Source organism: Gadus morhua, chromosome 4 (assembly GCF_902167405.1).
Source record: "Gadus morhua chromosome 4, gadMor3.0, whole genome shotgun sequence".
Classification (NCBI taxonomy): Eukaryota; Metazoa; Chordata; class Actinopteri; order Gadiformes; family Gadidae; genus Gadus; species Gadus morhua.
Window position 1 is genome coordinate 4,479,654 of NC_044051.1, and position 26,745 is coordinate 4,506,398.

The 26,745-nt window shown below is 46.7% G+C and overlaps 1 protein-coding gene across 1 annotated transcript; it reads left to right on the forward strand.

Moving 5' to 3' along the window:
• Positions 1-13,523: 13,523 nt before the first annotated feature.
• On the forward strand, positions 13,524-17,981 carry kcna1b (potassium voltage-gated channel, shaker-related subfamily, member 1b). Its single transcript, XM_030355060.1, has 2 exons — positions 13,524-14,243; positions 14,660-17,981. Exon 2 carries the CDS (start codon positions 14,898-14,900, stop codon positions 16,380-16,382), a length of 1,485 nt encoding a protein of 494 aa, XP_030210920.1. The 5' UTR covers positions 13,524-14,243; positions 14,660-14,897; the 3' UTR covers positions 16,383-17,981.
• Positions 17,982-26,745: the final 8,764 nt, after the last annotated feature.

Consider the following 26,745-nt stretch of genomic DNA (forward strand, 5'->3'; position numbering starts at 1 on the left):
TGTGTGTGTGTGTGTGTGTGCGTGTGTGTGTGTGTGTGTGTGTGTGTGTGTGTGTGTGTGTGTGTGTGTGTGTGTGTGTGTGTGTGTGTGTGTGTGTGTGTGTGTGCCTGTGTGTGTGTGTGCCTGTAGGCCTATGTGTTTCCCTAATACCCCCCTGAACACTGTATTATTTTTATCGAATCATAGTTACCATGTGGTCTAATGTTTGACAGGTGTGAGTTAATTTGTTGGCGAAACCGTTATGATAAAGAGTCATACCTGTAATAATTATGTGTATATGTATGACCTGGGCTCATGCATATATTCAATAGATTCATCCTAAATATTAGCTGCGACTGAGTTTACTGTGGCCTTTTTTTCCTGTGTATGTACGTACTGCAACGATGTACATTATTTGTAACATGATAAATGGTACATAAAGGTTAACCAGGCTTTATGTTTCTACCACTCTTGTTTAATAAATAAACCGTGTCTTTCTGTACAGTATACCGCCTCAAAATGAACGTGTGTCATGGGTTGTCAGACAACAACTAAAAGCTACAATGGGTTCTTAAAAATACATAAGTATTAGAGCTGTCAAGCGATTAAAATATTTAATCGTGATTAATCGCATTAATGTCATAGTGTCAACTCACGATTAATCGCAAATTATTTTTCTATGCTAAATATCCCTTGATTTTTTTGTCCCATAATTCTTCTCATTTTAATTATTTTATCAACATGGTGAAGTGCATCGGCTTGCCCTTGTGCAAATGATTTTTTATTGATAACAACATTGGCATATACTGATCAAAACAGGACGATACAAAAAAAGAGCCTATAGTGCAATTTAACGACTGCTTTGAGCAAATGTCATTTGATCATAGCAGTCAGGCTACTGCTTCTTTGTTTTGAGCCAAAAAAAAAAAAAAAAATCTTTTTTTTTTTTTTTTTTTTATAAAATAATTGCGTTAATCGCGCGATAAATTCTTTAACGCCGCTAAAATTGGTTTGCGTTTACGCCGTTAATAACGCGTTTAACTGACAGCTCTAATAAGTATATATGTATAATTAGTATTTCCTTCATAACAATCATAAAAGCCAAGTATGTAGTGAAAACGAAGCATCGTTTTGTGAACGACGTCGAGAGAAGGAAGTAGGAATTCTCAAAGCCGTTACAGTTTCCTTGGCATCGCAGTGCCCGGGATACTGAAGACACGTGACGCTCTCCAACTGTAAAGTAGCCTGCAGCAGGGGCTGGCGCGTGGTTATTCATAAAGAAAGGCACGAATCCCCCCCTCTCTCCAAGCACATGTGAATGGCAACATACAACGATGACGTAGGCTCCCGGGGTTGGGGGGAGCGCGTCCTCATTGTCTGGGTATAAATAGCTCAAATCAACAGAGCGTGTTATTGCGGTTAAGGTGAGGTATATTTGGGGAACCGCCGCGAGGCAGGCTGACGGGTGAGAGCGTGAGGAGAGGCTGAACTCGTGCACCTAGTCGCGAGACCTGCAGGGAATCCCCGCGTGCGGACACTAGTGACAGAAGGGGGGAGGGAGGGAGGGGGGGGGGGGGGGATGTAAAAGGGCTGTTCTTCCCGCTCTATTTTTAGCAACAGCCATTTTCTTCGAAGGGTTTAACAAAATCTATTTTTGTGAGGGCTGGCTGCCACGGTTGAGCCAAGCTCCATCCATGTAAATAATGAGATGTAAAGGTTATATCAGATCCCTGCTCTGGTGGATGTATTAATAGGAGCCCAAAGATGCTCCTTTTGAAGGCTCTATAAACAGAATATTTTGGTTTTACTGGCGTTCTGAATACGAATTCTTAACATGAATATTTTAAACCCATATGACTTCAAAAATATGCACAATTATTTTTCTTCTATCGAAAATGTGGCAATGGTTCTGATTGTTAAATGTACACAATCTTTAGGTTTATGGATTTACATTAATTTACTCACGCAGAGATCCTTATGCTATGATAACACGTAGTATAACCTAATAGAATAAAACAAACAAGAAAATAATATATACAATATACATCATATATACAGATCTATACATATATACATGCCTACTATTTTCATTGAAATACAATCAATGTCCCGAAGTAAACATTATCATAAAGAATCTCGTATAAACTCATGATTTGTGGCTCACTGGATGTATTTTGACTCTAGTTAAAATTCCAATCATAGGCCTAGCTGTAAAACACAATGTGTGCTGAAGACTGATCAATAAACTCATAAAACACTTTGAGGGTCAGTACTACGTGTCAGTTTACAGAAAACTAACCTACTAGATTGAACGCATAAAAAAAAAAAAGCTTGAAAAAAGCTCAAATGAGCTCAACTGTTGAGTTAGAGATGACTAATGCTAATGTGAATAATATGTTTTATGATGCTAGCCGGGATTACGATGCCTGTAAACCTTGTTTTAAACTGGCGGGGAATGTCCTTGGATTACCGTGTAATCCAAATCTAAAACTGAGAGAATGAGAATATTCCGTTGCATGTTTGAGCAGCAGCATGGTCATGTCCCGGGCATCTTATAAAACGTCGACCAACTCTAGCTAGATCAACTGTCAAATTGGGGTTCCTTATAACCTAGCTGCCTTACCCTTTGTCTGAACAGACTGACACCATCGAGAGCTGGTTGAGTTCTTTGTGTAAAAATATGAATAATTAAATTCCGCTACCACGGTTGTAGAATTTATTTAGAGGTCTCATACTAGCTACTCAAAATCGCACACACATATAGAAGCACACAGGTTATCTCAGGCAAAATGTCTGCAGGCCAGATGTCTGAAGACCAAAACAACCTAATAATAGAATCACGCACGGTAAAATTGTTGCCCATAATGTAATAACATTATGTTGTTGGCTTTTTATTACATCTCAGGCCTGGGGGACACTGTTTTACTTGATAACGTAATAATACAAACAGTGTGTAATGCTTTTGTTGTTCCTTTATTTTTGGATGTTGAATTGGGCTTCAGCGAACCAAATTACATTAATATATTAACATCATCATTCTCCTGTGTGCCCCCTTGTAATCATTCTATGACCCTCTGATGTGTGAAGTCACTTACAACAATATGTACCGTTTGCAGTAACAATTAGTATTTTTCTGCTGTGTGCTTGTTTTCTGAAAAGACACTCCTTTGCGTATACAACAGTGTGTGCTGTACCTTTGTCTGACAGAGTGCTGTGTATCGCAGTGTTCTGCTCTATGATTTATTCATGCGTTTGGGCTTTCAATCCTCTGGAATAAGAAGAGACACGCATGTGCATTCTGCAAGGACGGTGTGTTGGTGGAATCTGCCATTTTCCCTCTGCCCTAGAGCTATGCTTTTAGGCATTGAAGAAGAGAAAATGTTGCCTAAATTAATTATGGTCAGAAAATATGCCCTCAATATGCTAAAAGGAAATGGTCTGTTACGTAAAGCGAATTTACGGTTTTGTGTAAATAATAGACCTTAGTCATGATGGAACCTAATCTGAGGTCTTCATAGTAACTGCAAATATAGAGTTCCTAATAATCATTTGTTTGTATTGAAAGATATATATGACTCTGAAGAAATGAAACAGAAAAAGACTGATGCTTAATTTTAGGCTGCCGTCATACCCTTAAACATAATTTGGCGCAACTTGAATTTAGATGAAATAGAAACAGACGGAAATACGAATTAAACAACAGGTCCATAGGAATGCTTAAACTGCTCATCACCTTCCTCAAAAACCCTTATTATCAGAAATCGGTTTAGCTAGCATTTTAGCATTTCGCCCTGGACAGTTATTTCAATAAATTGACTAGATGTCAAAGCTAGCTAGCATATTCCCTCCTCCAGGCACGCTGTCAGTCCCTAAGCTGAATCAGTGCTGTTTGAAGTGCTTGTATTGATTGGTCCATTGAAGAGGTGTCCCATTTACGTAAATGCTATGATGAGGAATCTGCCCATTTAGATATCGATGCAGTCAGTGGATCCGTACCTTATTTACACCGAGATACAGGGCACGCCACTGCATCAAGCTCGCATCGAGCTCACATTGCAACGACACAATCGAGTCAACAACAGACAAGACATGTTCAATGGCGGCTGATTTTCTGACCTTTTCCCTTGATATTTTTGGCTAGGTTTCGTTCTAGCCACCGGTTCTGTGACTTCTAATTAAATTTGAAAACGTCCTCTTATAGTGAAAAACGTAGTGTTGCACACCTGTGTTATTTCAATGTTGTACTACACACACGTGTACACAATTTGCGTCGTACAAGCGAAGGCACCTGTGTGTGTGGCTGACTAGCTGAGCTTGCTGTACCACACCCCGTCTCTCCGCTGAACATCTCCATTGTGAATCCTATATCGCTGCACATAAAGAATGAATGAACACTATGAATCGCGCTGGAAATTGTGTGTCTATTGTCCCAACCCCCCTCACCAGCAACCAGTGAGAACGGCTTTGACTGGGGAGGAGGGCGGGAATGGAGGGGGGAGGGGGGGGAGGCGGGGGGGGGGGGGGTCTCCCTACCTTTACCAATAGCACCTACTGCTATGCTTCATGTCCCTCTCATCTCCCCCCACCTCCCCATCTGTCACTTTCTCTCTCTCTCTCTCTCTCTCTCTCTCTCTCTCTCTCTCTCTCTCTCTCTCTCTCTCTCTCTCTCTCTCTCTCTCTCTCTCTCTCTCTCTCTCCCCAGTTCCTCTCTCTCTCCCCAGTTCCTCTCTCTCTCTCTCTCTCTCTCTCTCTCTCTCTCTCTCTCTCTCTCTCTCCCCAGTTCCTCTCTCTCTCTCTCTCTCTCTCTCTCTCTCTCTCTCTCTCTCTCTCTCTCTCTCTCTCTCTCTCCCTCTCTATCTCTCTGTACCGACTCTCCTGTGACGGCGAAGTGCTTTAAATAGCTCGCCCAAGTCAGGCCCTCTACAGCCCTAGGGCGAGAGGTGGGGGGGGGGGGGGGGGCGGGGGGGGGGGGGGAGTGTGCGTGTGTGTGTGATGGGGGGGGGGGGGGGGGGATGTTGATCTTGAAGGGCACTGCATGAGCTGGCCACTCTCTCTCTAACAGACACAGTCTCTCTCCCTCTTATCAGTTTGCTATGGGGGGTTATAAATAGCGCAGAGCGAGAGACAGAGAGAGAGGAGGCATTGGTGTTCTATCCATAGGCATTATATAAGGGCCCCGTGTGTTTATGAATGAGGTGGGGGAGGGACGTGGGAGTTGATGGGGGTGTATTCATGAGTGTCCCACTGCAGCTGCTTGCCTAAACAACCCCCCCACAACCAGCAACCCCCCCCCCCCCCCCACTCCCCCCGAAGCACACATTCACGCATTTTTATGAATGTGTGCGTGTGTGTGTGTGCGCGTGCGTGCATGAATACGTGCATGAGCTTGTGTGTGCGTGTGTGTGTATGTGTGTGTGCTTGTGACGACACTACTACCATAATAAAAGTCAGACTGAAAAATGGACAAACAAGTCATGAGGATTTTCAGTTCCGTCCATCATCACATTCCCATGATGGCAATCATACATAATAAGCCAAATATCATCATCATAATCAGCATGATTATACAACGGATTGATGCTTGATGATGAATAGTTCCTATTATTGTACATTATTATTAGTATTATTATTAGGAGTAGCAACAGTAGTAGTATAAGGAGGGGGAGTAGTAGTAGGAGGAGTAGTATTACATTTCTTATTTATCAATGGATTAATTGATTCATTCCTTTGTGATGATTGTGTTACACAGAGACAGCAGCAGACTGCATCTGAGCGGCGTCCATATATTCATGATGCAGGCGTCCCCGTCCCCCTCCCCGTCCCCCCTCATCTGGCCTGCATCGAATCAGCCCTCCAGCCCTCCAACCCCCCCCCCCCCCCGCCACCACCACTCCCGTGATGACTGGGTATGAATGTCTTCGCACTCTGCACATCCGCGTCCTTCATCCGAATCTCGGGGCTCTTTGTGCTCAGACAGCTGTTCCCGTGATGCTCACAGAGGTGGTGGCTCTCTCGTGAGTACCGGATCTGCGGATCGCGTGGACCTTCTGCTCTCGCGGCCCCTTGATGGAGCGTGAGAGGGTGAGGGAGGGGGGGGGGGAAGGCTTTCATCCCTCGCCAGGTGTGGACTGGCGTCACCGGGCCATGTGGCTGGTGACGTCTCGCATCCTCTCGGTGCTGCCAGTTCCGTCGGAGGTGCGATGTCGCCGGTGCTGCTGGGCTGCTGGTGTTGTGGTCGGTGTCGGTGCCGGCTCCGTCGCTTGCGTCGGTGCCGGTGTTGGTGGACGTGTGCCGAGTGTTGGATGGTGGCCTGGGATTATGCGGTCGACAGCCTCTCTGTCGTACCCATGGAGTATGCGTTACCGCTCACTTTATGTACATTTACATTTATGTTTTACATTTAGAGCGTTTATCAGATGCTTTTATCCAAAGGAACTTACAATAAGTACATTTGTCAGAAGAATATCGCTGTCGGTACAGTAAGGATGTCCACAGAAACAAGTGCTTTTTTTGCAATTACAAGGTTAACCCACAAAGCTAGCTAGGAGAAGATGCTATGCAAAGCTAGGCATTACTTTTAAGTGCCAGCACGTACAACGTACAATAAAGCGTTTTAGTCTAGCGTTCCAATGATTACAGTTAATATCCTTCTGGTGAATCGAAAGTTTTTATGGCACTCGCCCGCAACCTATGAGATTGTTCGGTTTCAATTTTAAGCGGTCTAGCAACATCAATTCAATTTTAACAAATCACCCTGGGTGGGAGTTGGTGCCAATTCTGCAAATCATTATCATTGAAGAGAAAACGACTGGTGAATTATCAACGGTACTGTGAGCTAAGGATAGTCTTTTGACTGAGGCACACCGTGTCCATCTCTACCAACATGTGGATATAAAACATTCAAAATACACCATTGGTGCCTGGTAATCTTCAAGATGGTTCCCCTTAACAAGCCAGATGTGATGGCATATCAAGACGGTTAGGGAGTGTTTGAGGGATTTTCTTCGACCCTTACAACTGCTTAGTGGGATTCCATGAGCCGCCATGAATCTTTGATGAATCTTTCACTCAAACTCTCCTGCGTCTTGACGGTGAGAGCCCCCAAAAGATAGAGAAAAAAATGAGAGAGAGTGGGGGAGGGAGAGAGTGGGGGAGAGGGGGAGTGGGGGAGAGAGTAGGAGGAGTGCATTAAGTATCATGGTGGAGAGACTAGCAAATAAGGGTGTACTCCGGATAAAATAAGATTTAACAATTTTAATCCCGAAGGAATGTCTTGTGCTAGGATTGCTTAAAAAGGGGAGGGAGAAACTATATAGTAATAAATTAAAATGTATAATGAGTAAATGCTAACACCTGTGCCTAATAGAATATTAAAAATAGGGTTAAATTAAGGTTAGGTTAGGTTAACTAGCATAGAAAGTAAAATAAGTCATCCATTATACATTTCAGTAGGTATCAGGGCTGTGTGTGGATGTGTGTGAGGGAGTGTGTGTGTCTGTGTATGTGTGCGTGTGTGTGTGTGTGTGTGTATGTGTGTGTTCAGTTATGCATTCATGTGTGTGCACGTGCACTCTTGTGTGTGAGCGTGTGTGTGTGTGTGTGTGTGTGTGTGAGCGTGTGGTTGCATCAGCATCGTCTTCAGTTTCTGTGCTAGGGCCAGAGAAGTCGTGCGTGGGCGTCTCTGGATGAGGGCGACCGGATCAGAGCAGCTTCCTCCTCGTCCACTTGGGACCACCACATGCCCACACATCCGTCTTCCTGGCCCATTTGGCCGGCCCCTCGTGTGGAACCAGATCTCGCCGCACAGAACAGGTCGGCCCCGGACCGACGCCAATATCTGTTTGGGTCTTTTGAGAGGATACAGACATACAGACATACAGACACAGACGCACACAAACACAGACGTCGAGACAAACAAACACAGACATACAGACACACAATCACAGAAAAAAACCGACATAGAGACACACACACAAACAAACAGACGTAGAGACATACACACACACTTACAGACACACAGTCACACACCCACACACACACACACAAACAAAGACATAAACACGTAAACACACACACAGACATACACACACACATACACACACATATACAAACACAGACAAACACACATAAACACACACACACACACTGAAATACGCAGAGACATACACACACACACACACACACACACACACACACACACACACACACACACACACACACACACACACGCACACAGATACACTCACACATCCACACACACACATATAGAGACATGCACACACATCATGGAATGCCATCTGCATGATGTTGGAAGAACTTCAACGTCTTCACAGAGAGATTGCCGCTCAGTGCCGGCTGTCAAAAAATGTAAAAATAGACATTGCAAAATTAGCGAGAAAGAACAAATTTGCGAGACCATGATGTCTTCACCAAATGCCTTCATTTCCCATAATGCCTTGCCAAATTGTACACCAATAGTTAGCTCACTGTTGATTGCTGTGGGATTTCTAACCTCTTTAAACCCATTTTAAGTAGCAATTCGGTAGGACCTCTACTCTCAGTACAGCAAACTTCCGAAGCATTCTGCATGCATCCGCTCAGCATTCATTGGTGAAGGCACAAGTGGAAAGTCATAAATCATTGGAAGGTCACCTGACGATGACAATAGCTTTGTGTTATTGTCACCATGACACATGTGATGAGATATGACGCGGAGCCAGGCCGCTTGTGCTAGTGCTGTTGCTCGAAATGTTCTCATTATATCCTTGTAAGTCATTTGAATTTACATAATCGCTTTAGATAATTAGACACATGTGACACACACAAGTGTGTCTCAACAGGCATTTCTCCATAGTAACATTATTTTTTTTTCACCAATCATTGATTTACAGTAGAGGACACCACTGACACCGTCACCAAATTAGCACCTGAATGAACAGTTCAGCTGTTGTCCAGAGAGAGAGAGAGAGAGAGAGAGAGAGAGCGAGAGAGAGAGAGAGAGAGAGAGAGAGAGAGAGAGAAAAGGACAGAGAGAGAGAAAAGGACAGAGAGAGACAAAGAAAGTGAGAGAGGGCGAGAGAAGGACTGCGAGAGAGAGACAAAGAGAGAGAGTTCCGGTGCATTTACAAGTTGCATTAAACTCCTCTGTCTGGGGGCTCCTAGGTGGCGTGATCTTCAGTTCTGTGTCTGCTCTCTGATGAGGTAATCCAACCCTCCGCTTATTATACCTCCGCCTTCAACTGGTGCCAGACTCCCATATCTCACCTATCATGTGAGGGAGGGTGTTTGTGGGGGGGGGGGGGGGGGGAGGGGGGATAACAATAAGTAAACTTAGTAAAATAACGAGAACAACAAAAATAGAAAAGTAGAAAAGATTTGCTATACAGCACAGTAGCTATCCATCAGGGCTGAGTTGTGTGCATGCGTGTGTTTACATGTTTGTGTACCTTTGTGTTGGAGGTGTGTGTTGTACAACACCACATGCGCTATTTCTATACATCAGCCCCCACAGAGTGTATAGGTTGATTCCATGACTCACCGTTCTTCTTTAACGGCCCTATATAACTAGCCTGGCTCCGCCCGCCTAAGTACTTCCGCTCAATTTGAATTTCCCTTCAGTACTACGTCTGGGTCTGCGGTATGTTAGTGGGTTTTCTCCGTCCATATTTTCTTCGTCCGATCAGCGAACAGAGGGAGTGGCTGAGAATAATGACACTAAAGTCAACTCTCGTTGACGGGCAGCTTTGCGCACGGTGTTTGGTTTGTTTACAGCCTGCGCGCAACGTCCCGTCCAAACGTTAGCAATTGGTTATGGCAGATCCAGAGTGGCACTGGGCAGATCCAATAATTTTAAACTTCAACAGACACCCGCCTTCAAGTGAGTTAACGTTTGCCAATTGAATAGGTCCAGACTCTGTGCAAATGAAATGGAGTACGAGAGTCTGGTAGGACCAGGCTACTATACAACGTTTGAAAGCAACAAATACATATATGGCCGCTCAAACATCGACATCCGACGAAGACGAAGGGGGGGGGGGGGGGGGGGGGATGTGTGCCCGAGTTCACGGCAGGTGCGCACACACATTGTCGCTGTTCGTGTGCGTGTGCGTTCGTGTGCGTGTGCGTGTGCGTGTGTGTGTGTGTGTGTGTGTGTGTTGGTGTATGTGTGTGTACGGTCTGCTTATGATCTTTACATAGTGGTTTTCCATTTGAAATCTAGGGTTAGCGTTAGGGATATCCTTAAAGGTCCCATGGCCTGAAAATCTCACTTTATGAGGTTTTTTAACATAAATATGAGTTCCCCTAACCTGCCTATGGTCCCCCAGTGGCTAAAACTTGCGTTTGGTGTAAATCGAGCACTAGGTGTTTTGCTCGCCTTTGAAAAAACGGAGGCTCAAGCGCGCTGATTTGGAATGTGGTCCCATATGCCGTAATAAAGGATCTAAGCACCTCCCCTTTCTCTGCCTTGCCCACCCAGAGAATTTGGCCCACCAATGAGACACGACCGTGCGAGCGCCGTGTGTGTGTGTGTGTGTGTGTGTGTGTGTGTGTGTGTGTGTGTGTGTGTGTGTGTGTGTGCGTTACACACACTGTAACGCAAATGTTGGCTGTTGGTGTTATACTGTATTACGACAACAACACTGTAGTTGGGGTTATCTCAACCATGGTTGAGAAGGAATTGGGGGAAATTAATTTTGGCTTTGACTCCCTGAAGTACAAGGACTGCGACATGCTGCCTGCCGCCGGTTGCCCCGAGGCGCATACAGCTTTTGGCAGTGATCATTATGTATTATATGATATAGATATTATATAATATTATTAAGATGTAGAGCTCCAGGACTGTAACTCAATAAGTGTTGTACACTTCCTTTTTATTTGGATAACCGTTCTGCTGTTGGTGTTATGGCGCATAACATGTCGGACTCTCGTCTCTGGTATTTCTACAACGAGACTCGTAGTGGGGGTTATCTCAGCCATGGTTGAGAATGACTTGGGTGAAAGTTGCCTACTGACAAATAAACTAAATGAAATGAAAGGAACTTTGGCTTTTACTCCCTTAAGTACATGAACCACGACACGGAGGAGAAAGGGATTGTTGGCGGCGAATGCCTCCTGCTTGAAGCCCGCTGCCCGCTGCCGAGGGACCACCGCCTCGGCGCTGCAGGAGGCGGTGCCTAAGCGCTGAGCGCTGCCGAGGCGGTGGTCCCTCGGCAGTGGCCCCTCGGTAGCGAGGCTCCGGCGGGAAACAACCACGGTCAACAATCGCGGGCAACAATCCCTTTCTCCTCTATGTCGCGGTTCAGTCTACTTCAGATTGATGTAGACGTGGAAGAACCAGAGACGTCGGAGAACCCAACGCGGTCTTTTGAGATTCATATCGTCTGGAGGCTCACACAGCTTTTGGCCATGATAATAAATATTATATGATATAGATATCTATGTATAATATGATATTATTTAGATATAGAGCCCCAGCACTCCCGTGTGTTCTAGAATATTTACACAACACGGCTAAAGGCTGTGTGCGCCTCGCCATTGCGATACATCCCATGTAAACAGAGCGCATGGTACCGTGGCTGCAAGCTGCTCAGGGCCACACCCCCACCCTCCTCCTTGACCAGCCTCTCTCCTCCTCAATTGCATTAAAGCTACAGACACCGAAAAGGCGCATTTGGGGAAAGCTCAATGTGCGACTGGCTCGGAGTGGCTGTAATTCAGCACCACGGCTGTATTTCGGAACGTCTTCAAATACTGTGTTTGGGGCCTACGAATACCTATATTAAAGCATCCATAAAGTAGCATGCCATGGGACCTTTAAGATCTTTATGAATATGAAAGACACGTTTATTTTTTTATAAATACTTATAAAAGTATAAGTATAAAAGTAGCTTCGATACGAAATGTACCGGGTGATTGCTCGTGGTCTCCCGGAGCTCTCCGTGGTGCTGAAACAGATTCGCCTTTTCTCGCATCCGCCCCTTTTTTCAAGTCGCGATGTAAACACACACACACACACACACACACACACACACACACACACACACACACACACACACACACACACACACACACACACACACACACACACACACATGCATGCATGCCAGGGTGACCCATCACGCAACATAAGGGATCATGCATGTTTAATTGTTAAAATGGTGTCGCTTTCACACAGGTGGTCAGAAGATACATGTATTAATATTTATATATTAATATATATATGTATATATTTGTGTTAATATATATGGATATACAGTATATAAATGTACATGTATGTAAATATATGTGTATGTGTATGTATAGATGTATATGTATATGTTTTCCTTTGATTTTATAGGGCTTCTTACGCAGGATTCCTCACTCCCTCTGTTAAAACACCTAGGCGATAAATAAAATCCCTTCACATGGTTTTATATTCCCGGGCTCAGGCCTATTACATATTTATAAGTCCGTGTGGAAGTCGAACTTCACCTGGGTCACGTGGACGCGGAGGCAATCCACTTACATCGGAGCAAGGGCGTGCTCACGCGACGGGGACGGATTCTAACTAGCAACCATCCTTACGGTTATTTAACCAGATGAAAAATAATAATTCACAATAATAATAAAATCATACAAATTACTTTTATTTATTTTGTTTGCAAACAGAGGTGGCACTGGGTTGCGGGCCCACATGCAGCTGTAATGTACGGGTTGGAATGGGATGGGTGCCAGTGGAATCACGGCAGCACCAGTGAATCCGTCAACTCTTCCTCAATAACATTCTCGCTGTCACGCGTTCGTTTCGCGGTTCCCGGTTCTTCCCCGGCTCCCGTTCTCACACCGTGGAGACGTGGAGAGAGGCAGAGAGAGGCAGAGAGAGGCAGAGAGATGTAGAGGGAGGCAGAGAGAGGCAGAGAGAGGCAGAGAGACGTAGAGGGAGGCAGAGAGAGGCAGAGAGAGGCAGAGAGAGGCAGAGAGACGTAGAGGGAGGCAGGGAGAGGCAGAGGAAGCAGAGAGACCTCCTGCAAGATGCATCTGCTGTTTTTCTTCTCAGGAGGCAGAGCCGCACCAGTAGCAACGTGTTTTACAGTCTGTCTGCATTGCGTCTAAACCCCCCCTCCTCCCTCACCCTCCTCCCTCCCTCTCCCTCTCTCCCTCCCTCACCCTCCCTTCCGTTCCCAAATCCGCTGTCCCTCCCTGCCTCCCTCCCGTTCCTAACTCCGCTCCACTCCCCCCCCGCCGCCTCCCTCACTGTTGTCCTCCTCTCTCGGAGTTTTGGTTTCTTTCTCCTGGCTGCAACACTCCCTCAAATGACCGTGTGCTTGCGTGTGTGATCGCGCGTGCGCACGTGTGTGTGTGTGTGTGCGTGTGTGTACTCGCGTGTGTGTGTATTTACCCCGTGCCGCATATCCTCTGTCTGTTTATTTATCAACATAACGAAAAGAAGAAAGGGACTGGTCTTTTACAGTCCCACCAGAGAGAGAGAGAGAGAGAGAGAGAGAGAGAGAGAGAGAGAGAGAGAGAGAGAGAGAGAGAGAGAGAGAGAGAGAGAGAGAGAGAGAGAGCGAGAGCGAGCGCGAGAGCGGGCGCACTTTTTCTTTTTTTGCTGATGCTGCAGTGTCAAGAAATGGTTCCCGCTCCCTCCTCTCCGTCCCTCCTCGTGCGTTCAGCCTCTCTCCCTTGCATCCCCATAACGCTCACGCCGAGCACCACGCCACGCGGCCGGAGTGCAGCCACGCGCCACGGTTAAAGGACACCACACAGCTTCTCGCCCATTCGCGTCTTCCTATTTTTCGGGGTTGTTGTTTTTCCTCGGGCGTTGTTGTTGTTGTTGCCGGGCTTTTTTCTGGATTTTTTTTTCTTTATTACCTGGACCTCCATCAGCTCGCACGCGCCATGGTCCCCCTTCCCAGTATGATGTTAAACTGCCTCTCCAGAGATTCCCCCCAGCGAGGATCACCATCCGAGCGGCCGGACGCCCCCCGCCGGGGTCTCTTCGCCTCGCCGCTGAAAGCCTACACCCAGAGGATCCCCTGGACCCGCACCAAGACGACATAGGCCATCAATATTTCAGAGGAAGACCGTTACTGTAACGGCCCCGTACAGTAAAGCGATCTCCGTATCAAACCCCAAGCCGGGAGGAGGAAAGTTGTGGAGGTTCTGGAGGAGGAGGTGGAGGAGTTGGAGGAGGCTGGCGACAACACCCCGGACCGCAATCTCCCCGTCCCCCCCCCGTCCCCGTCTCCCCTGCAACATCTCGTCCCCCCGTCCCCCCCGTTCAGGTAATTGTTGATTCCACCTGTTTCGGTCTCTGACCGCGTGCAGCCCGGGCGGAGTTTTCTGACGGTCGTCGCGCACTGAAATGCTGCTGGAAATGCTGGTGATGGGAGAGAAAAAAAAAGAGATACTGTTTGAGGGTGCGCAAAACGGGGTGGGCAGCAGCAGCACCGCAAACTTGAATACTGATGTATGCGGTAATTATACAGCACAGCCTGCCTACTGTACAGATTCCTACTGCGGTAACCGGGATTTATCTCTCTTTTACCGCGTCGTTCTGTCCGATGTCTGTCTGTCATTCATTATTGAACGGTGCGTGTTTTATATCGTAACGTTTGATCATAACAGCCCGTTAAACTGTCATTCTGGCGAATAGAGATGCATTGCGTTACGTTGAATTCAGATCTGTTGTTTCCTGTAGGTGATAGACGGAGCAGGGGGCATTTCTGACGGGGAAAACAATGGTGAACTTGAATGGCATTGCGAAGGAGCCGTACTGAGCCGTACTGACTGTTGAGCTGTTGCAGTGTCGGCGGCACCGCGGACGAGGGGAGACCGCGGAGGCGTGCCACTGCCACGGCAACTGGATGCCTGTTCCACCGGGCTGATCCAGCTGCTCTATCTCCCGGATCGTGCTCAGCTCAGCTCGAACCGCAACGATGACGGTGGTGGCGGGAGATAATATGGACGAGACGTCCACACTGCCGGGGCATCCGCAGGATACGTACCCCCCCGACCACGACGACCACGACTGCTGCGAGCGTGTGGTCATCAACATATCCGGGCTGCGTTTTGAGACCCAGCTCAAAACCCTCGCGCAGTTCCCAGAGACTCTCCTTGGCAACCCGAAAAAGAGGATGCGCTATTTCGATCCTCTGAGGAACGAGTATTTTTTTGATCGGAATCGCCCTAGTTTTGACGCAATACTGTACTATTACCAGTCTGGGGGCAGATTGAGACGGCCGGTCAACGTGCCCTTGGACATGTTCTCGGAGGAGATAAAGTTTTACGAACTCGGGGCGGAGGCCATGGAGAAATTTCGGGAGGACGAGGGCTTCATCCGGGAGGAGGAACGGCCCCTGCCGGAGAAAGAGTTCCAACGCCAAATCTGGCTCCTGTTTGAGCACCCAGAGAGTTCGGGGCCCGCGCGGGGGATCGCCATCGTGTCCGTCATGGTCATCCTCATCTCCATCGTCATCTTCTGCCTGGAGACGCTCCCCGAGCTGAAGGAAGACCCGGGCGACCGGATCCGGATCGTGGGGAACACCACGGTGTACTACAAGCCCAACATCCTCACGGACCCCTTCTTCGTGGTGGAGACCCTCTGCATCATCTGGTTCTCCTTCGAGTTGATTGTGCGGTTCTTTGCCTGCCCGAGCAAGGCGGCGTTCTTCAAGAACATGATGAACTCCATCGACATCGTGGCCATCATCCCGTACTTCATCACGCTGGGCACGGAGCTGGCGGACGACCCCGACAGCAACGAGGGGAAGGGCGGCGGCGAGCAGGCCACCTCGCTGGCCATCCTCAGGGTGATCCGCCTGGTCAGGGTCTTCAGGATCTTCAAGCTGTCCCGCCACTCCAAGGGGCTGCAGATCCTGGGCCAGACGCTGAAGGCCAGCATGCGCGAGCTGGGCCTGCTCATCTTCTTCCTGTTCATCGGCGTCATCCTCTTCTCGAGCGCCGTGTACTTCGCCGAGGCGGAGGAGAAGGAGTCCTTCTTCACCAGCATCCCCGACGCCTTCTGGTGGGCCGTGGTGTCCATGACGACGGTGGGCTACGGCGACATGTACCCCGTGACCATCGGCGGCAAGATCGTGGGCTCGCTGTGCGCCATCGCCGGGGTGCTCACCATCGCGCTGCCCGTGCCGGTCATCGTGTCCAACTTCAACTACTTCTACCACCGCGAGACTGAGGGCGAGGAGCAGGCGCAGCTGCTGAACGTCAGCAACCAGAACCTGGCATCGGAGGACGGCTCCAGCCGCCGCAGCTCCTCCATCGCCAGCAAGTCGGAGTACATGGAGATCAACGAGGACATCAACAACAGCATCGATAACTTTAGGGAGGCCAACCTCAGGACTGCCAACTGCACCGCGCCCAGCCAGAACTGTGTCAACAAGGGCAAGCTACTGACGGATGTATAGTGCGACGGAGTTTGGTAAGAGGGTGGAGTGTCAGGGTGGAGGACGTCGCCCTCGCAGAAAAACCGGTGTAAATAGTGTACAAAAGTTGAAAAAGGGCGGGGGAATCTTAATGCTTGAACGACCGAATTGGTGCATTTATTTTTTTTGCATCTTCTTTGCTGCTTTGCGAAAAACTGTGACAAAGCGAGTTTGAATCGCGCGACGAGTGACGACGTGGGTCGAAGGGGGTCGGTCCATTCTCTTTACCGCATGGTTATTTCATTCATTGCAACATGGAATTATCACAGAGGAAAACTAATTTGTTTGGAACGGATGCGACTTTTGGGGGAAACACTTATTTTTTTTAATAAGGGCAACAGCATCTAACGGCCATTTTGAGATTGAGAAACTTAAGGATATACGGTTTGCTCCGCACCGGCGCGACAATAACTCTTTGCATGGAATACAGTCAAACTCTTTCACGCGTTGTACACACAATACCGACAAAAAAAACGCCGGTGACGGCGTCGAGGGGGATGGGAAGAACTCAGCACCAATGAGCTGCGGCGAAACGTCGATCAAAGAAGAAAATACTAGAAAGTAAATTCGAGGCACCTTACGGGGGTTCACAGAGTGCGCTGTCGGCCTTTTCTGTTCTGCTTCCTCGGTGTGTGGCTCAGACCAAGTCCTCTTGTGGAGGACGGTTTGTTGTGCTGCTTCAGTGCTAAGCTAACGGTCTAAGCTAACTGTATGTGTTCGTGTAGGATACCATGCAACACACCTTTATATCCGGCTCAGAATACGCATGTTGATTCTCTCTCTCTCTCTCTCTCTCTCTCTCTCTCTCTCTCTCTCTCTCTCTCTCTCTCTCTTCTGTTTTATATCAGCATGCCTGAGACATTACCTCATGTTAGTTTTGTCTTCTCCCTCCTTTTTTGTCTTTGTTTTCATCCCTTTGAGCCCCCCCTCCCCCTTCCCCTCCTGATATTTCTTTACATTTCCCCCCCCCTCTCATTTGTTTTTCACCAAAAGTGCAATGGTTATTTATGATTTATTTATTTCAGTGGTGGATTATTTACGAGCATTTAAGTGCTGAATGTTTTATCATAAAAGGGAACAGAAATACACTTTTTTTAAACGATCATGGCATGTGAACTAACAAAATAAGAAGATCTACAGCATTATGGCCTGATGAGCCACGGTACCATGTACTAGTATACTTACTGCATGACGTCGGTGTTAAACTTGCTTGAGGTTTTTACAAAGCGTGGGGACCTTGAGGTGCGTGGCGTACTCTAACCTCGTTATCAGAGTAATACTGAGGACATGGGATGCAGAGAGGGAACTGCTGTGCAAAATACCGAAAGGGACAAAAATCTGCCACCGCAAAGCCAGGAGGAGACACATCTGGCGACTCCTTACAAAAAGTGACAGTTCAAATTCTAAAAAAACAACATCCTCCATTTTAGGATTAAGGATGGGGCTGATTGGATGGATTTGCGTGGACCATTTTATGAGGGCTAGGGATATCTTTACATTTTTTGTGAAATGTTACTTCTCATTCTTACGTTTGGGCTTTCACAGTTTCGGTTAGGGTTTTGTCGAGGTAATACAGGGACGGGAGGGAGGGAGGGGAGGGGGAGGGGGGGGGGATGACCTACAGTATCAAAACATTTTCATAGGGTTTCTAAAATTAGTTTCTAGTGCCTTGATCCCTGACTCATCGAGCTGAGGAAAGTGCCTCCCTGGTCCACACAGACGAGTCTGAGAGCTTAGCGTCTGCCCTTCCTTCCACTGCTGTAAGATAGCACAGCATACCTGCGTGTTCAGCCAGGGGCCACAGACTACCACACACAGTGATAGTGACACGACAGAGAAACCCCCCTGCAGACAGAGTTAATTATATCCGAAAGAACCAACACACACACACATAGCCACACTGCCCAACAATGTTTTGTTCAGATGTGTAGACACTGAACAGCACTGATTCTAATTTGCTCGAGGATTTCGTAGAAAACGTGGTTTCCAGTTGTTGCTGATCATGGTTCAGTTCAGTACACAGGCCTCTCTTTGCTAGCTTAACCCGACCACAACAATTGACATTTGAGATTTGATAAAAGGGTACGACGCAAGATCTGAGTTTGGGTCATAAAGTCTCCACCGCTTGAGTTTGTTCATTACCATAAGCCTTTCTGCCGGTGTGTCTACCTCAGCGTGGTATGGCCCTGGGTGTTTGTGTCCAGCGATCTCTCCTCTGTTGACATCCCCTCTTGTCCAACATGTACACGCTATTCTTTGTAGAAAAAGAAAGCGGAAAACTGTAGTTTTATGGGAACTGAGGGTTTTAAACTATAGGCCCATGACTATATCTTTCTGCTTCAAGATTAACCTTTGCCGTTATCCCCAACATTCGCACGATCAATACAGTCATAATTTCCCAGCATCGGAGACGAGAGCCATATATTGCGATCTTAAAAATGTTACAACGGTTGAATGGTTTGATTTACCCCCCTTACTGACATGAGAGCGATGCAACACTGACATGTGAGACGAATGGCCGACGACGTAGCACACCGTAAACTATCAGAACTGGTAGCTTCACTATCTGTGTGACAAAAGGGGTAGGTCTATTTAAATTTGTATTTAAAAGAACACAGCACTCATGGGACGGGTCTCAGGCTAATTAACAGTTGACCAAGTTTATTCAACATCAGCTTTTCCCAGCTGGATGATCAATAGCTGTTAAAGAATAGCCATCACTGCCGCATTTAGAGATGCATATTCCAGTCATTTCAGTCTTTCTAATTCAGCTTTTGCATTTTTACTGAGGTTAACGCTGTCGATGATTGGTAGTCTGATCACATGCTTTGGGGACACACTGTTGTGTCTGATTCTCACTGTGCTTGTAGAAACCAGCAAAAAGAGTGAGCGCAGGCCGTTACTAGTGTGTGGCTGAGGCGGTTGCACACGGTCGTACACACCGACACGTCACTGGAAACAGAGACCATACAGAAAAGAAACAGCTAATCAACACTGCCGCTGAATGATCAGCCAACGAGGTTCTCTGCTTTATTTTCTAGTGTGGGTCAGCCTTTCGCTCTGCACCATCGCTGCATGTCAGGAACGAGGGGTAAAACTGCCCATGTCTTAAAGGTCTTAACGGTAAATCGGCAATAGTTCAACCTCCGTAAGGAATCTCCTATCGATCTCTGGACGTCAGGATGGTTTTAAAACACAAATACAAACCGATGGCAAATGCTCAATCAACCACTGTCAAGGCAAGCGATGTTCCAATGCTCGTTTCATATGCACACCATCAAGAGATCCAGCATTCATCTCAACATCATGATAGCCATAGGCACGCACGCTAGTCTGGCTCTGCATGCAAAAGCAAAATGGCGCTGCTGCCATTGCTGCTGTTTGTTTTCGTGTTTTTTTTTCTTTGGGCACCGGGATGAGGAGAGGCAATGTTGTTGCTTGAGCATTCCATTTATTTGCACAGGCCTGCTTGACAATACATGAAGATGGATGGATGGGTGGGTGGAAGCCATAGACGTAACTAGACTTTTTTGCTACTTATTGGTATAAGTACGATGAGAGAAAATATTTGGAAAAAAAGAACGATACATAAATTAAGCCGGATGTTTTAGAGACTATACTACTAAGTCACAGCAAATTGTTTATCATGGGGTCAAGCTTCAAACTGTCTAAAAACAAAAAAGTATTTAGTGGAAAACTGAGTTTCACCTTGTGGAACATTACAGTGGTTTATATATAGAGTTGTATATCCTAAATCAAGTCACACTAATGCATTTGATTGTTGCTCTAACTTCATTGTTTTACTGGTACTAGAAAAAATACAACAAAACAGAATGTTGAATTCATTGAATTGATAATCATAACTCATGCCAAATGTGGGAACAATTTCTTATATCTGTGTAGAAGGCATCAATCACAAACGTCTTTGAGAAATGCTGTTTCAGACATATCGTAGTTTTGAAACAGGATACACTGTTGTAATTATGTATTTTTTTTATTTTATATTTATATGTTTTTAAATATGTGACGTTCACAGTTGACCAGGATGTCACACACTTACAAACACACTTTGAAATGTTTTTTTCTTCTTCAACGGTACACACTGCCATTCATTGGGAACATACAGCATATCAAAAGTTTTAAAATAAAACTTTTTTTTAAATGGGGCAAAAATATGGTGACTACATCTTTCGTCGAGTCATTTCCCCTAATGAAATTAAATAACGGGGTTTTAACATTTTTGTACTTTTATGTTTTATCTGTTGGCAATACGGCACAATAATGGCCAAAGCCAGGTTTCTTAAAAAATATCAGAACTTTAAGGTAAGCTAACACCCTGAATTCACTGCCACTTTCTGACGTTTCAACCGGTTTATTTCTGAGGTCTTTCTGAAAATCCTGAAGCTCATTTTTTTTCTTTGAGTCGTCATTGCCTGTAAGCAAGTGTACTGGTGTGTGAGTCATTCCCAGAGCAGTTTGAGCACGATTCATAAGCTGTTGGAGAAACAGTACCTTTAATCCAAATCTATACTTCATGGCATTTGAAGATAAAAACAGACATATATATACAGTAAATATATATATAATGAATGGTGCTGTGTGTCCGGCATACATACAACATAGGCCCTTTCAATTTAAGGAAAAAAAGAAATGTATTTTGTCCATGTTTCTTGTGGCTATCAACATAGGCCTTTGAGAGAGCTATTTGTTTTTATGAAGATCTCCAGGCGGACCACTACTGAAGGGACCAATTACCTTTTTCATACGATCTGGTTAATTCCACGTGACTTTAGGTGAATCTTATGACAATGGTCCATAATTAACTTGAAAACATCTCCCTGGTTTTTAATGCTAATCTAACTAAATATATTTATTATATTTCATTCGGAATGCTAATGACAGATCCTATCATCAAATGTCGGGCATGAATACGTTGAATACGTTTAATTCACCAACACACGATGAAAACATGATTTGTTTCATGCCTTGAATAATTTACGTTTCTTCCACTTTCACTTTTCTGACTGACAGACCAACTATGATTTATTTTCTTTTGTAGAGACTTTAAAGGTAGACTGAAGATAAGCCATTATCAATCATTGTCCTTTAATGTAAAAAGCCATGATTGTGAAGCGAAATGGTTTAAAGGGGTTTTAATGTGAGCGACAGAAAACATTTTTTTAACGTAAGAACTGCTTTATCAGTATATCCGACACTAAACTCACACTGTGGTAAGCATGTTCTGAGTCCTGTTGCATCGGGTAACCCTGCTGACAAAACATTGAAACTACATCACAAAAACCATCCCATTTTCTAGCAATACGGTCGTTTTATCTGTAAGCGATAATGAAGAGGATCATGGTGTCGCCCGCGATGATGACGATGATGAATTGTTCCTGTTATCATGACTTCCTGTTCTCATGGAGTTCTATCTTTTGCCAGACCGTCTTCGTGATACTAAACTCACACCAAGGCCCCGCCTTGGCGGACGATTGTGGGACCGGATCGGGATTTTTCAGTTGACAATCCAATTATTTTCGTTTTCATCAGGAAACCTAAAAACACAAGAACCCTGTGCTGGAAACCCAATGCCCTACCACTGAACTATCGGTCCTTCTGCAACCAGGATGTCTCTAAAGTCCGTTCTCGACACTGCCACCTGTTTTATTTTGAACAAAAATAAAAAAACAAACAATACTATGATATGATGCATTCATGATTCTAATGCTAACGTTCACACTTCGCAATGTTTGTCATGTTGTTCGCCTAGGCATGGTTCTTGTCCCCTGTGCGAGGGCGGCCATCTGGCGTGATGTCCGGGACGGTTTCATCATATAGATAAGCATCTCAATAAATTTGTTCAAAGAGTGAACTTTGGCGCTTGGTCGTCGGTGTGGTCTTTTGGGCAGCGGCGTTGAGAGGGGCTAGCTGTCTCCGTCTCTCTCGCCTCGTGTGATTGGCTGATGACTGGCTTCTCGTGCTCTGCTTGCATTCCGTTTACTATCTGGAGAGCCCGCCTCCTGCATTCACAGTTTTTGATTTGCAAAAATTGTGATGCAAAATCCAAAAATGCATTGTATAGATCTTACTGTGTGAGGGACCTTTAGAAATCAGATGATCTTTATATGCTCCTATCCATATACATGATAATATTGTACAATACATACTAATTAAAAGTACTCTGTATAGTCAGAGCTTTTATGATCTCAAATACATCGGCCACTGTCAGAAATAATGGAGCGAAATGTTTTTACAGCCAAATGTTAATTCTTAGTAATATTAATGTACAATGTGTGACTTTAACTTTTGATTGGGAATGAGCCAACCCTTTTGTCCCGACCAGGCCACAGTTAACTCAGACACGATGGGCTATTGTTTAGACAGCAAGCTAGGCTGTGTCCACCCGGGCATCAAAACTAGGACCTTTCACCTGGGTCACTAAGGCAACGTGGTTGCCTTATGATTGATTTAATATCAGCCTTACTGTTTGTTCTCTGTATACAGAGACTATAAAGTATAAGGAAAAACCAGATGAGGGAAAAGGGAATCGCAAATTGCAGGGTTTTCCGTAGCACTACGCACTTGTTCCTTTGATCCAATAACACGGATCATAGCCGACTGATGTTCAACCTTTCTTCCGGTACGCCGGTCATTCCAACCAGCAGGTCTCCACCAGCAAGTCAACAATTTCCACGGGCCACACGGGAAAACAAGCAGGCATGCACTGGTAATTGTAGCAGATGTGACCTCTCTAAAATAGCCAGGCATGTGGAGCGCCTAGCTGTCTGTCATTCCTCTCTCTCTCTCTCTGTCCCTCTCTGTCCCTCTCTGTCCCTCTCTCTCTCTCTCTCTCTCTCTCTCTCTCTCTCTCTCTCTCTCTCTCTCTCTCTCTCTCTCTCTCTCTCTCTCTCTCTCTCTCTCTCTCTCTCTCTCTCTCTCTCTCTCCCTCTCTCTCTCTCTCTCCTCTCTCTCTCTCTCTCTCTCTGTCCCTCTCTCTCTCTCTGTCCCTCTCTCTCTCTCTCTCTCTCTCTCTCTCTCTCTCTCTCTCTCTCTCTCTCTCTCTCTCTCTCTCTCTCTCTCTCTCTCTCTCTCTCTCCCTCTCTCTCTCTCCCTCTCTCTCTCTCTGGACACCCTGTGGAGCAGCTGTCCCGTGGGGCTCAGGACAGCAGAAGGTGGTGAGAGGGCCGCCGTCCCGCCGCAGCCCAGCGCCACCGGGGTGATGAGACTCAGTCAGGTGACTCTAGCACCTTCTGTCTGTTCCCCGGCCGTCTGTCCATCTGTCCGTCCACTGTCCCGCGGCGAGGAGCTCCTTGACGCGGGGGGAGGGGAGGGGACGAGACAGGAGGCTAGGTGGGGAGGAGAGGAGAGGGGAGGAGATGGAGGGAGGGAAGGAGGGAGGGAGGGAGCGAGGGAGGGAGGGAGGGTGAGGGACTGAGGGAGGGGAGGAGGGTGAAGGAGGGGAGGGAGGGAAAGAAGGCAGAAGGCTAGGTGTGGAGAAAGGAGAGGTGTGGAAAGAGGAGAGGGCGGGAGGGAGGGAGGGGGAGAGAGGGAGAGAGGGAGGGAGGGAGGGAGGGAGGGAGGGAGGGAGGGAGGGAGGGAGGGAGGGAGGGAGGGAGGGAGGGGAGGACAATGAGAGGAGAAAGGGCAGGTGTGGAGGGTGTAGGACGGTGCGGAGGAGAGTGAATGTTGAGTAGGTGGAGGACTTTAGGGACACGGCGGCCACAGAGGGACACACAAGCTGCCAAAGACATCAGTCAAATACCTGAGAGAGAGAGAGAGAGAGAGAGAGAGAGAGAGAGAATGTAATGAATGTGACAGTGAGTGATTCCTGTCGCCCCCTCCGGCATTAGGCCGATACGAGATGCATGCATGCATGTGTGTGTGTGTGTGTTGGTTTGGTGAGAGATGGTCGTGCTGTTTTCTCTTGTCTCTCACTGGACTTTGATTTTGATGGATTGACTGGATTCCAACATTTCCCAACAGTTAGAAGCTGTCGTTTGTATACCGTGCTCCGTAAACCTTCATTTGCAGCTAGGACTTGCCAGGTTGACCGTCGAGGTCATGCACACTTACCAGACTCTTACAGGATATTTTGAGGTTCTACTATGAGCATTTCTGTCCAGATCCCAATTCAGGATGAACCAGCAACCCTTTGAAAGATTGCAGTCAGACTCAAGCAGTTAAGACCAGAGCCATCTATGGTGAAACCTGGGATTGCAACTGCCAATGACTGCGGCATGATAGAATGATCAAGATCCTAACATTGGTCATATATATATATATATATATATATATATATATATATACACATTTTATATATACAGTATATATATGATGAGTGAAGTGCTGTATATATAAATACACATTTACATAAATATGTAAATATATAAACATATAATTATGCAAAGATATATTTATAAAAAAATATGTATATATGTATACAGCGCTTTAGTCATCTTCGCCTGGATCCTTTTAGGTCGTGATGACTGTTGGCATTTCTGATGGCTAATTCCCACACACTTCTCTGATATTCTGTCCTATTCTGTACAGATGGCACAATTAATTCCTGCATGTGTGTGTTTGTGCTAGTGTTTGCTTGTGTGTGCTTGTTTGTGTGTCTGTGTAAGTGTTTGTGTGTGGCAGAGAAAAGCATTTCAGTATACAGAGAGAAAAGAAGCGACACAGAGACACAGAGTGAATAAGGGTGAACGTGAGAGTGAGAGAGAGAGAGGGAGAGAGAGAGGGGGAGAGAGCGACAGAGACAAAGAGTGAGTAAGGGTGAACGTGAGAGTGAGAGAGAGAGAGAGAGGGAGAGAGATTGACAGAGAGACACAGAGAGACACAGAGAATAAGGGTGAACATGAGGGAGAGAGAGAGCGAGCGACTAAGAGTGTTATGTGGAGGCACGGAGAGAGAGAGAGAGAGAGAGAGAGAGAGAGAGAGAGAGAGAGAGAGAGAGAGAGAGAGAGAGAGAGAGAGAGAGAGAGAGAGAGAGAGAGAGAGAGAGAGAGAGAGAGAGAGAGAGAGAGAGAGGGAGGGATCCATACCTTCCAGCCTGCATGCGGCCCGGTTCAGCGATGTGGAGAGGAGCTGGAGAGGGTGAGGGGAGTGGGCGGGCTCCGCACCCCGGAGAGGAGTGTCAGAAGCAGGGCCAGCGCCGGGCGCCGCGGCGTGGGCGGCTGACGGTATAGGAGACCGGCTCCCCTCTGGTCTCGCTCGCTGCTCACCTCTCTCTCCCTCTCTCTCTCTCTCTGTCCCTCTCTCTCTCTGCTCTCTCTCTCTGTCTCTCTCTCTCTCCCTCTCTCTCTCTCTCTCTCTCTCTCTCTCTCTCTCTCTCTCTCTCTGTCTCTCTCTGTCCCTCTCCCCCTCTCTCTCTCTCTCTCTCTCTGTTCATCTCTCTCACTCTCTCTCTCTCTCTCTCTCTCTCTCTCTCTCTCTCTCTCTCTCTCTCTCTCTCTCTCTCTCTCTCTCTCTCTCTCTCTCTCTCTCCTCGCTCGCCCACCGCCTCGTTCAGCACGCACGCACGCCGTTGAACGCACACATCTGTGTTTGCTCATCCCGTGATCATCGGTGATGGACAGGTGTCGAGGTGCTCATCAAACCCCCCCCCCCCCCCCCCCCCCTGACGCAAGGCGGCTTTGGGAAGGGGTAATGATGGGTTGATGCGTCGCGGTCTGTTGCATCGTGATGATGATGATGAGGATGATGATGATGATGATGATGATGATGATGATGATGGGAGAATCATGGGGGCTTTCGAAGATCTTCAACCCAGGAGACGTGTACGCCCTTGCCGTGTCCAGGCTGAGCGCAAACTGACGATTGCTTATGGGGCCGCTGCATGTGACTCAGGAGGAAGAGAGGGGTCGGCTGGCAATCGGAAGGTTGCTAGTTGGATCCCCGGCTCCTATCTGAGTGCCGAGGTGTCCCTGAGCAGGACACCTCTGGACCTAACTGCTCCTGATGAGCTGGCTGTCACCATGTGCGTCGGCGTGTGAATGAATGTACATGAATGGGTGAACGTGAGGCAGTATTGTAAAGAGATTTGAGTGGCCACCGTCTAGAAAAGCACTCTATAAATGCAGTCCATTAACCACCTATTGTTTCATCCATTGACCATTCATGGTAAAAGCCCAGTGTTTGGAAATGCACATAGAAAGGTTTTCCTCTGAAAACCCCATACGGTGAAGGTCATTTACGCTGAAGTTATTTAGCTTAGCGGTTATAGTGTTTGCACTAGCTGTGGCAGACAGCTTGGTTAGTTCGACCAAATATGGTCGTAACGAGCAGGAAGCAACATAGCGACCACCTGTTGCAGGTGGAGATGCTGTATGGGTGAGCATGT

Coding starts and splice junctions, on each gene's coding strand:
- kcna1b (XM_030355060.1), top strand. CDS start 14,898: ATGACGGTGGTGGCGGGAGATAATATGGACGAGACGTCCACACTGCCG.